Below are 12,413 nucleotides of genomic sequence, written 5' to 3'. Positions count from 1 at the left end.
TATGAGGTCCGTACCGAACACTTTGTTTGGGAACGGACCCCGATCACTGACTTCACCAGGATGTCCATATTACTGTCCTGGTTCGGCCCCCCTGCATGACAGCGCGAGAAACACCGGCAGCTCTGATCAGTGGTAAGATTAATACCACTGGTCCGAGTTCTGCGGTTCCCATTCTGTCAGATGACAGGGTGAGCCCGAAGCTGTGACTGGAGGTAAAAGTTTACCTCTGGTCATAGGCCATCGGCTAATGGGACTACTACTCTCATCAGCCTATGCTTGCTGCAGTGAGAGCAGGCGGCGGCTGAAGGGAGTATTCATCAGCCAGGGCCTGCGCTATAAAAAAATAAATATTTGAAAAAAATGATGTTGGTTTCCAGTGTGTTTTTGATAAACAGCCAGGCAAAACTGACAGCTGTGGGCTACAACCCGCAACTAGATGCACCTTTTCTGGGGTGGCAGCGGCCTGCTATTTTTAGACTAGGGGGCCAATATCCACCCCTTACCAGCCTGAGAATACCAGCCACAGCTGTTTTGTTTAGCTTGGCTGGTTGTCAAAAATGCGGACCCCACACCGTTTTTTTCATTCTTGATAACCAGCATTGCCAAAGCTGACAGCTGAGGGTTGCAGTGCATCAGCAACCGCCTGCTCTCACTGTTATTAGCGACAACAGGTTTGGGCTGATGGGAGTATTAATCCCATTACCCGATGCCTGTGACTGAAGGTAAACTTTTTACCTGCAGGCTCACGCTGTCATCTGATTGTGTGGAAGCCGTGGCTTTATGACCAGCAGAAATGATCTTATCGCCGATCAGAGCTCCATGTTTGCGGTGCTGCACATGACAGCGTGGCAAACACTGGATGTTCGGGCCCCCTAGTCACGTGAAGGGGCTCCATGTTCGAGTACTGTTCTGGTACCCGAACCAAACTTATTTTTTAACTGTTTGGCCGAACCCCCCAGACCTGAACATCCATGGTTTTGCCTATCACTAATCATGAGTTCCCCTTTATGAACAACTGGTCATGGAGCAGCACTGACAGACAATAAGCTTCCAACATTCAATTATACTCACAAGAACAAAAATGAGTTAAACACACTTGTAATGTATATCAAGTACTTGGCACGCCGGTTTTTAATCCACCATAAAGCAAATTTTCCAACTTAACTGCTTTGGGGCAAGTTGTTTTTTGAACCCCTTCATGACCCAGCCTATTTTGACCTTAATGACCTGGCCATTTTTTGCAATTCTGACCAGTGTCCCTTTATGAGATAATAACTAAAGAACACTTCAACTGATCTTAGCGATTCTGAGAATGTTTTTTCGTGACATATTGAGCTTCATATTTGTGGTAAATTTAGGTCGCTAATGCAAAGAAAAAAAAACGGAAATTTGGCGAAAATATTGAAATTTCGCAATTTTCAAATTTTGAATTTTTATTCTTTTTAACCAGAGAGATATGTGACACAAAATAGTTAATAAATAACATTACCCACATGTCTACATTACATCAGCACAATTTTGGAAACTAAATTATTTTTTTGCTAGGAAGTTATAAGGGTTAAAATTTGACCAGCGATTTCTCATTTTTACAACAAAATTTACAAAACCATTTTTTTTAGGGACCACCTCACATTTGAAGTCAGTTTGAGGGGTCTATATGGCTGAAAATACCTAAATGTGACATCATTCTAAAAAGTGCACCCCTCAAGGTGCTTAAAACCACATTCAAGAAGTTTATTGACCCTTCAGGTGTTTCACAGGAGCAGAAGCAACATGGAAGGAAAAAGAGAACATTTAACTTTTTAGTCACAAAAATGAACTTTTAGCAACAATTTTGTATTTTCCCAAGGGTAAAAGGAGAAGCTAGACCCCGAAAAATTTTGTACAATTTGTTCTGAGTACGCCAATACCCCATATGGGGGAGGGGAATCACTGTTTGGGCGCACGACAGGGCTCGGAAGGGAAGGAGCACTATTTGACTTTTCGAATGAAAAATTGGCTCCTATCTTTAGCGGACACCATGTCGCGATTGGAGAGCCCCTGTGTGCCTAAAGATTGGAGGTCCCCCACAAGTGACCCCATTTTGGAAAGTAGACCCCCCCAAGGAACTTATGTAGATGCATATTGAGTACTTTCAACCCCCAGGTGCTTCACAAATTGATCCGCAAAAATGAAAAAGTACTTTTTTTTCACACGGGTAACAGAATAAAATGGATCCTAAAATTTGTTGGACAATTTCTACTGAGTACACTGATACCTCATATGTGGGGGTAAACCACTGTTTGGGCACATGGCAAGGCTCGGAAGGGAAGGAGCGCCATTTGACTTTTTGAATGAAAAATTGGCTCCAATCGTTAGGGGACACCATGATGTGTTTGGAGAGCCCCTGTGTACCTAAATATTGGAGCTCCCCCACAAGTGACCCCATTTTGGAAACTAGACTCCCCAAGGAACTTATCTAGATGTGGGCTGAGCACTTTGAACCTCCAAGTGCTTCACAGAAGTTTATAACGCAGAGCCATGAAAATAAAAAAAACATTTTTCTTTCCTCAAAAATTTTTTTGTAGCAATTTTTTATTTTCACAAGGGTAACAGGAGAAATTGGACCCCAAAAGTTGTTGTCCAGTTTGTCCTGAGTAGGCTGATACCCCATATGTGGTGGGGGGGACCACTGTTTGGGTGCATGGCGGAGCTTGGAAGGGAAGTAGAGACGTTTTGAATTGCAGACTTTGATGGAATGGTCTGCAGGCGTCACGTTACGATTGCAGAGTCCCTGATGTGCCTAAACAGTAGAAACCCCCACAAGTGACCCCATTTTGGAAACTAGACCCGCCGAGGAACTTATCTAGATGTGTGTTGAGCACTTTGAACCCCAAAGTGCTACACAGAATTTTAGAACGCAGAGCTGTGAAAATAAAAACTCATTTTTTTTCCCACAAAATAATTTTTTAGCCCCCATGTCTTTATTTTTCCAAGGGTAACAGGAGAAATTAGACCCCCAAAGTTGTTGTACAATTTTTCCTGAGTACGCTTATGCCCCATATGTTTGGGTAAACCACTGTTTGGGCGCACGTTGGGGCTCGGAAGGGAGGGAGCACCATTTGACATTTTGAATGCAAGATTAGCTGGAATTAATGGTGGCGCCATGTTGCGATTGGAGACCCCCTGATGTGCCTAAACAGTGAAAACCCCTCAATTCTAATGCAAACACTAACCCGAACACACCCCTAACCCTAATCCCAACTCTAACCATAACCGTAATCACAACCCTAACCCCAACACAGCCCTAACCACAACCCTAACCCCAACACACCCCTAACCACAACCCTAACCCCAACACACCCCCAACCCTAATCCCAACCCTAACCATAATTCCAACCCTAACTCTAGTTCCAACACTAACCCTAAGGCTACGTGCCCACATTGTGGATTCGTGTGCGGATATTTCTGCACTGTTTTTGAAAAATCCGCAGGTAAAATGCACTGCGTTTTACTTGCGGATTTACTGTGGATTTCCAGTGTTTTTTGCGCAGATTTCACCTGTGGATTCCTACTGAGGGACAGGTGTAAAATGCTGTGGAATCTGCACAAAGAATTAACATGCTGTGGAAAATTCAGCACTGCATTTCCGCACGGTATTTTCTGCACCATGGGCACAGCTGATTTGGTTTTCCATAGTTTTCCATGGTTCTGTAAACGTGATGGAAAACTGCCACAAATTCGCAGCAGCCAATCCGCACCGTGTCCACATAGCCTAATTCTAACCCTAATTCTAACCCTAACCCTAATTCTAACCCTAACCCTAATTCTAACCCTAACCTGGTGGAAAAATAAAAATAAATACATACGGTATATTTATATTTGATTTCATTATTTTCCCTACCTAAGGTAAGGGGGGGCTTTATGTACTATTTTTATTTATTTTGATCACTGTGATAGATTCTATCACAATGATCAAAATGTGCCTGGAATGAATCTGCGCATGCGCCCGCCATTTTGGGGGGTGGGATCAAACAGCAGGGGGGCGGAGGGCAGACCCGGGGCAGGCGGAGGGGAGAGGAGGGCAGCGGAGGACAGGACAGAGGGGAGGAAAGACTGACAGCAGCGGCAGATCGCAGCTGTCAGTCGGTGGCGGGGGCAGATCGCGGTCTCCAGCCATGGCCGATGATATTGCAGCATCGGCCATGGCTGGATTGTAATATTTCACCAAGTTTCATAGATGAAATATTACAAATTGCTTTCACTTTCAACAGCCAATCTGAGCGATCATAGCCACGTGGGGGCAAAGCCACCCCCCTGGGCTGAAGTACCACTCCCCCTGTCCCTGCAGGTCGGGTGAAATTTTAGTTAACCCTTTCACCCGATCTGCAGGAACGCGATCCTGCCATGACGCCACATAGGCGTCACAGGTCAGATTGGCACCGACTTTCATAACGCCTACATGGCATCAAAGGTCGGGAAGGGGTTAAAGGTAACTCATAACAGTATTGTTGGCAGCCATCACTTGTGGAACTACTGGTCTCAGTGGGAATGATAATCATATCAATGCATGAAACAATGTACACCTACACTGGAAGTGTGATGATACCAAATTATGTGGATCACAGATGCAGTAAAGATGTGCTTTTTCTGTTTTTACTGTGATTCAGATGGTTTTTTTGAATTTTGCCCTACTGTGATGATCTGTATTTTTGCAGTGGGGGTGAAACTCTTTAAATTATAGTAATATATGAGAATTGTGGCACATTTTGCAAGAAAAATGGTTTTTCATAATTTGCACCATATTTATTATGTTTTCGAGACACCTTGTGCACCTTGACGTGGCTTCATGTAAAGGGATCTGGCTTAGTGGTATGGGGGTGTGACTTAAAGGTAATCTACCACCTACTTTTTCAAAGTACTGCAATGCGCAGGAGCCGTGAAAGGTCCGAGAAGCCCAGCGCCTGCGCACTGCAGTGCTTTGCTCTGCCCTCAACAGGGAAGATAAGGTACGCCTGCGACAGTAAGCAAGGAAGAGGAGTTCATGGCATGAAGATGGGAGGCGCCGGACCCGGACCGGACCGCCCACCCAAGTGAGTATAATACAACTTGTTTTTCTCATCTTTCAGGTTACGTTGGGGGCTTATCTAGAGCATTACAGAGTGCTGTATAAAATAATTTTTGGTTATTGGCTGTATATTAAGAAAGCATGCACATACAATGGTAATCAGCACTACAAAGGATCTTCTAAACATTCCCGGAAGTTCTCCATGACCATACCATGCAAAGAATAGGCCTACTACAGTGGGTACAGAAAGTATTCAGACCCTTTTACATTGTTCACTCTTTGTTTCATTGCAGCCATTTCGTAAATTCAAAAAATTTCATTTTTTTCTCATTAATGTACACTCTGCACCCCATTTTGACTAAAAAAAGAAATGTAGAAATTTTTGTAAATTTTATAAAAAAGAAAAAGTGAAATATCACATGGTCAAAAGTATTCAGACCCCTTGCTCCGATACTCATATTTAAGTCATATGCTGTTGATTTCATTGTGATCTTCCTTGAGATGGTTTTACTCCTTCATTGGAGGTCAGCAGTGTTTAATTAAACAGTTAGGACTTGATTTGGAAGAGCACACACCTGTCTATATAAGACCTCACAGCTCACAGTGCATGTCAGACCAAATGAGAATCATGAGGTCAAAGGAACTGGCCAAGGAGCTCAGAGACAGAACTGTGGCAAGGCACAGACCTGGCCAAGGTTACAACAGAATTTCTGCAGTACTTAAGGTTCCTAAGACCACAGTGGCCTCCATAATACTTAAATGGAAGAAGTTTGGGACCACCAGAAGTCTTCCTAGGCCTGACCTGGCTGTCCAGCCAAATTGAGCAATCGTGGAAGAAGAGCCTTAGTGAGAGAGTTAAAGAAGAACCCCAAGATCACTGTGGCTGAGCTCCAGAGATACTGTTTGGATATGGGAGAAAGTTCCACAAAGTCAACTATCACTGCAGCCCTCCACCAGTTGGGCCTTTATGGCAGAGTGGACCAACGGAAGCCTCTCCTCAGTGCAAGACATATGAAAGCCCGCATAGAGTTTGCTAAAAAAAAACACATGAAAGACTCAAAGATTATGAGAAATAAGATTTTCTGGTCTGATGAGATGAAGATAGACCTTTTTTGTGATAATTGTAAGCGGTATGTGTGGAGAATACCAGGCACTGCTCTTCACCTGCCCAATACAATCCCAGCAGTAAAACATGGTGGTGGCAGCATCATACTATGGGGGTGTTTTTCAACTGCAGGGACAGGATGACTGGTTGTCATTGAAGGAACATGAATGTGGCCAAGTACAGAGATATCCTGTATAAAAACCCCTTCCAGAGTGCTCTGAACCTCAGACTTGGCCGAAGGTTCACCTTCCCTAAGCACAAAGCTAAAATAACAAAGGAGTGGCTTCAGAACAACTATGTGACCATTCTTGACTGGCCCAGCCAGAGCCCGGACCTAAACCCAACTTGAGCATCTCTGGAGAATCCTGAAAACGGCTGTCCACCAAAGTTCACATCCAACCTGACGGAACTGGAGAGGATCTCCAAGGAAGAATGGCAGAGGATCCCCAAATCCAGGTGTGAAAAACTCAGAAGACTCATGGCTGTACTAGCTCAAAAGGGTGCTTCTACTCAATACTGAGCAAAGGGTCTGAATAATTATGACCATGTGATATTTCAGTTTTTTTTTTAATAAAATTGCAAAAATTTCTACATTTCTGTTTTTTTCAGTCAAGATGGGGTGCAGAGTGTACATTAATGAGAAAAAAATTAACTTTTTTGAATGTACCTAATGGCTGCAATGAAACAGAGTGGAAAATTAAAAGGAGTCTGAATACTTTCTGTACCTACTGTATATGGCAGAATTTGTTTTATTTTTTTAGTATCTGATTATAGAATGACCTCAAATGTTAGCTTGTTCTTTTCCTCATTGGCAAATGGTGTTGCTTCACTGACAACAGTGTTCAGATAATCTTCCACAAATTCCATCGTATTCGTGAACTTATTTTTCTTGTCGTCTCGTGAATCATTCAGGTTGGAGTCATAACTATGTGAAGCAAAATAAAAAAAACAGAGGGTGGAATGCTATGTAATACTGTACGTCTGTCCGTTATAAGACATACGAAGTGAGCAATATATTAGAAGCACAATTCATCATTAGACTTGCAGGGGTTGTCCAGGTGTGAGATTTTTTTGTAGAGTTGCAGACAATCCTCTCTCTCACCATGGTGCAGGCTGCCATGGCCAATCACTGGACTAGCGTCTACACCAGCAGAGTCACTAAGCCCAGTTATTGGTTCCAGTGCTCATGTACGCCACTGATGTCACTGGTGCAAGATGTCAGCATAGGCCAGAGCAGTGACAGTAAGGCAGTACTGGACCTGGGATGAGCGAGTATTGGTGTGTTTCTCATTATCTATGTCTGCAACTATTTAAAAATAAAGATATTCCCTGGAAAACCTTAAAAAATAAATTTACGGACAGCTAGAAATGCTTACTCCTTAATGGTGATGCTTGTAGGGATTTCAGTCCATAGACGGGCATACTTCACTGGAGTCACTAGTTCTTGAGGGTCTCTGTCTACATGGACATGTAGCATCAGGTGGCAGAAAGAAGCTCTGATCTCAAAAGGAAGCATCTCATCAGCCATACATAGGAAGATCAGATCAACACTCAACTGCTTAGAAATTTCATGAATAGCCAAGTACTGACGGTCTAAGCACATTCGTGCAAAAAGTTTCAACTGGTAACTGTAGAACAGATACAAAAAAAATCACACATCACCATAAACATTATAAATGTCATGAGTGTCAGCTGTGTAGCTAAAATGAAAAATTACCATTGGGATACAAGGAGTCACAAAAGAAGAGCACGAGAAGCGCTTTCTATTGTACAAGCTTACCGATAATAAGTCAATACATTCTCATCGTGGCCATTACCAGCCCGAGCTTCCTGTGATAACTGTCGGATGCTCTTCTCAAGGGTATCATTGTTTTTGTCTAACCAGACTAGCCAGACTTCCTCTTCACAGTACTCAATGCTCATATATTCTGGGGATTGAGACATCTCTTTGACTGGCCTCAGTCTTCCGGAAAAAAAAATGCATTAAACATATTAGATCTACCTTGGTTAAAAAACAATATATTTACCATAATTATTTACCTACAGATGTAAAGTTGGTTAAATCTTTTAACATTTAAGTGGGTGAGAATAAGAGTTATATAGTCTTAGGTATTAAACTATAAATCTCTACCCTCAGGGAGAGCATATGTGCCCATACCTATGCTTTATCAGGGCCTGGAATGGCAGAGGCTGTGACACAATGATGGACCCCCTAAACTGTATTATAGGGTGGAAAAAAGGCCTGAGCACCCTTTATAGAGCTGACTTTAGAGTCAGCCACTTGCCACTAGGGTCTACTTCAAATGAGATGATTCACAAGTCGATTATTAGACCAGATTTTCTTTTCTTAAACCATGGTGCTTTATTAAAGAATACGCAGAAGAAAACAAAAACACAGATAATGGTACATATGGACAGATAAAGGAAACATGGATTAAGTAACAGTTCCAACAGCTGGGAAAATAACAATTGTTATGATAATGAACAGGAAAAATAATAAATGTGATAAAAACACAAATTCGATCCAAGTGCATATTCTGTTCATCTATATTCACTGCCTAGTGAGTAAAACTTTGGAAAAAGTTCATATTGCAGGTATAGTTTACATAATAAATAATGCTCTTGTAGGAGAAAATAAAAAAACAAACACTAATATGTTACTGATATGTTACAAGTTGTCCGAATAAATTGGATACATAAAGCAACAAAGTACGGTGTACAATGTCCATCTGTCGGTGGATAAGATATTAGCAAGTCACAATAAAACTTCATGGTAGAGCTCTACAGGGAACGTGGCATCTATGTTTAAGGGCAACCTATAAAGCAAGAGGCATATCATATGTGTACTGATGAGGGGGAATGGAGCCATCTGGGTGGTATGTGTGTTGGTATACTCATGTCTTATGAAGGAGCGTTACATCAATAAGTGACAACCATTCTGGAATTGTTGAACGACAGTTTGTAGGTCAATTTCTAGCTATTACTTTTTTTTACTTATTGGATCAAATGAATCATATAGCCTGTGAGCATAAAAGTTACAATAAAGATTATTATGCAATTAAAAATTGCCATGTCTGTTCATAGAAGGTCAGTCCTCAGAAACATTTCCATTTGTGATACAATACTGCCAGTAGCATCTACCCAATAGTGCCGTAATCGACAGCTCTTTTGAACTGCAGATTGAAAGATAAGCCTATTGACTTAGATATGTGGAGGTGATGTACTTGATATCTGACTATACCTAGAAGTGGAGGGTCCAAGTCAAGTAACATACATATAAACAGTGTATGTCAATAAGCTAAATGTTGCATTGCTTAGCCCCTCGAAGAGAAAACGGCAATATCCTACTCATTGTACATGTATACTACAGAATGAATGTTGCAATCCAACATATAACCACTTTCAAACAGAGTAAGAAAGCAGAAATTGAGGTACTTACTCTGTTTTTATGAGGATATCACTGTTTTTGGCATCTAAAACACACTTACAAATGAGCTCTTGAGTTACTGGGATTGCAATATGATTTGATACACACAAATCTGAAAGGTAATCTAGAAATCTAGAAGAAAGAGAGAATTATCAACTTACAGTGATTTATAGATCTTACCATATGTTTCAATAAACCATTTTTAATAAAATATAAAATGGGAGATTTATCATTAAGGGCACACACTGGTATCTCCCCTATTGCAATGACAGATCTATTCATTGAGCACACTCCCTTCTCCAACAACAGAGAACTTTTCCCATAACTGAATAGTCTGCTCTGACATTGATCAGTACAAATGCAATGAAATAATGTTAACTTAAATCACTCAGATGATGAAGTTCCAAGTTCACTGACAGAGTTCTCAATGATTTCAGCTGACTGGCCTTTATGGAATGATCCTTTAGCCACACATATCCTTAATCGCTGTTTTAGAATACGGTCTGTGACTTTGACTACATTTGGAACCCTACATTTTTTCTTCCACGAACTGCATAAGAATCAGTTGTATTAAATCACCCAGAAAACAGGAGTACGCACAATATTGAGAAAAGTGCGCTTACCTTGGCTCACGGTTTTTCCTGACCAAGCTGACAAAAGTCTCAACCTCAGTTTTAGTGATATGTTTTTCTAGAAGTTTTCGATTGTTATGTAGCAGTGCAGTAATTGTGTCCTCAGCTAGAATGTCGTATCCAATCTGAGACTGCATCACCCCAAATTGCTTGGCGATGTGCTCCTACAGTGGGAGAAGACAGGACATTTAAATTTACACTATGATGCTCATCCACTTATAGCCTCCCTTTCTCATATTGAAATATTAAACTATTACCACTATTTTTTATTTATCTGGACATTGTGTAACTGGTCTAGTCTTTATCCATCTATCTTGTTTCTGGCTATTTTCTTCAATGTTGCCCAACAATCCTTCCTGAGATTTTATCTTTTTCAGTGACATGTTCAAAACACTGCCAATCTTTGCTTTGGCAAAAAAAAAAGAGACGACTGCAAAATTTTCAGTTTGCCTTATTTTTCTCTTTATAGGTATATTTTTGAGTAAAATGTCAATTGTTATTTTATTCTATCAACTACAGACAACATGTCTCCGAAGTTCCAAGCAATACATTTGTATTTGTTTTCTGAAAATGAGAAATGGTCAAAATAACTAAAAAAATGCATTGCTTGCAGACCTCAAATAATGCAAAAAAAAAAACAAGTTCATAATCATTTAGAAACAACAACACTAAGGCTGCTGTCACACTGGCAGTATTTGGTCACTATTTAACATCAGTATTTGTAAGCCAAAACCAGGAGTGGAACAAATAGAGGAAAAGTATAATAGAAACATATGCATCACTTCTGCATTTATCACCCACTCCTGGTTTTGGCTACAAATACTGATGTAAAATACTGACCAAATACTGCTAGTGTGATGGCAGCCTCATGATTTAACTCAGGAAGAGTTCAGAAATCAATATTTTGTGGAATAACCATGATTTTTATTCACAGCTTTCATGTATCTTGGCATGCTTTCCACCAGTCTTTCACGCTGCTTTCGTGTGACCTTATGCCACTCCTGGTACAAAATTTAAGCAGTTCTTCTTGTTTGATGGCTTATGACTATCCATCTTCCTCTCGATTACATTCCAGAGATATTCAGTGGGGTTCAGGTATTCAGATTGGGCTGGCCATGACAGGGATTTGAGGTGGTGGTGGCATTGTTCTGCTGCAAAAACCAGTCCTCAGAGTTGGGGAACATTGCCTGAGCAAAAGGAATCAACTGTTTTTCCAGGATAACCTTGTATGCGGCTTGATTCATACGTCCTTCGCAAAGAACAACCTGCCTAATTCCAACCTTGCTGAAACATCCCCAGATCATCACCGATCCTCCACCAAATTTCAGAGTGGGTGCTCTGTGGCTTGTACGCCTCTCCAGATCTCCGTCTAACCATTAGACGACCAGGTGTTGATCTGGGGATGCTTCAGCAAGGCAGGAATTGTACAGGTTAATCTTTGCGGAGGAAGTATGAATCAAGCCGAATACAGGTTATCCTGGAAAAACAGGTGATTCCTTCTGCTCAGGTAATGTTCCACAACTCTGAGGACTGTTTTTTGCAGCAGGAAAATGCGGTACATTGAAGAAGTTCGAAATAGACCGAAACGTCTGTTACTGTATGTACTGAACTTTATAAAATTTTCACCGCATCCGTGTTGGGTGTGCCAAGGTTTTTTATAACATCGGGAGATGTGACTGCTCGACCCAGCCTCCGGTGATACACTAACAGGAGATAATCGCTCCTGCAGTGCATCACAGAATTCACTGGAGTTCGTCCTCTCACTTACGGCATCGCTGCATGACAATTTTTTCACGCAGCAGTGCAGCAAGTGACAGCACAAACTCTGGTGAAATCTCACGGCGGCACAGTGATACACTACGGGAGGATTACCTCCTGTCAGTGTATCACCGGAGGTCGAGTAGAGCAGTCACATCTACATGTGAGATCGTAATGGGATAGTCGTTATTAAATGGACTACGGCGGACAGGGAGTGTAAGGTAGTTTATTTAATTTTTGTTGCAGGAGAATGAAGGCGTCGGGGATTAGGCGAGTTTGAATGTTTTTTTTTTATTTTTTACAATTGAACACAGTCGCCGGATGATGGTTCTACTGTCCCATCATTGGCTTATGCTGTCACTGTTATGTGACAGCTGAAATAGCCAGATGGGAGTAGTAGTCCCATCAGACGATGCCTGGCTATACATACCTGCAGACACCCGC

General features: G+C 41.5%; 1 protein-coding gene across 1 annotated transcript in view; it reads right to left on the bottom strand.

Annotated features, from left to right (window-relative positions):
• Window positions 1-12,413, bottom strand: part of ITPR3 (inositol 1,4,5-trisphosphate receptor type 3) — a 544,758-nt gene that overhangs the window by 286,426 nt on the left and 245,919 nt on the right. Inside the window, exons 16-20 of the mRNA XM_069756594.1 lie at window positions 10,203-10,375; window positions 9,592-9,711; window positions 7,933-8,115; window positions 7,529-7,780; window positions 6,933-7,077 (exon numbers count right to left, since the gene is read on the bottom strand). Coding sequence (XP_069612695.1) covers window positions 6,933-7,077; window positions 7,529-7,780; window positions 7,933-8,115; window positions 9,592-9,711; window positions 10,203-10,375 — 873 coding nt within the window. The remainder of the gene's footprint in view (window positions 1-6,932; window positions 7,078-7,528; window positions 7,781-7,932; window positions 8,116-9,591; window positions 9,712-10,202; window positions 10,376-12,413) is intronic.

This window comes from Ranitomeya imitator, chromosome 3, assembly GCF_032444005.1.
Source record: "Ranitomeya imitator isolate aRanImi1 chromosome 3, aRanImi1.pri, whole genome shotgun sequence".
Taxonomy (NCBI): domain Eukaryota; kingdom Metazoa; phylum Chordata; class Amphibia; order Anura; family Dendrobatidae; genus Ranitomeya; species Ranitomeya imitator.
The sequence above is the reverse complement of the archived record's forward strand: the minus strand, read 5'-3'. Positions and strand labels throughout refer to the sequence as shown.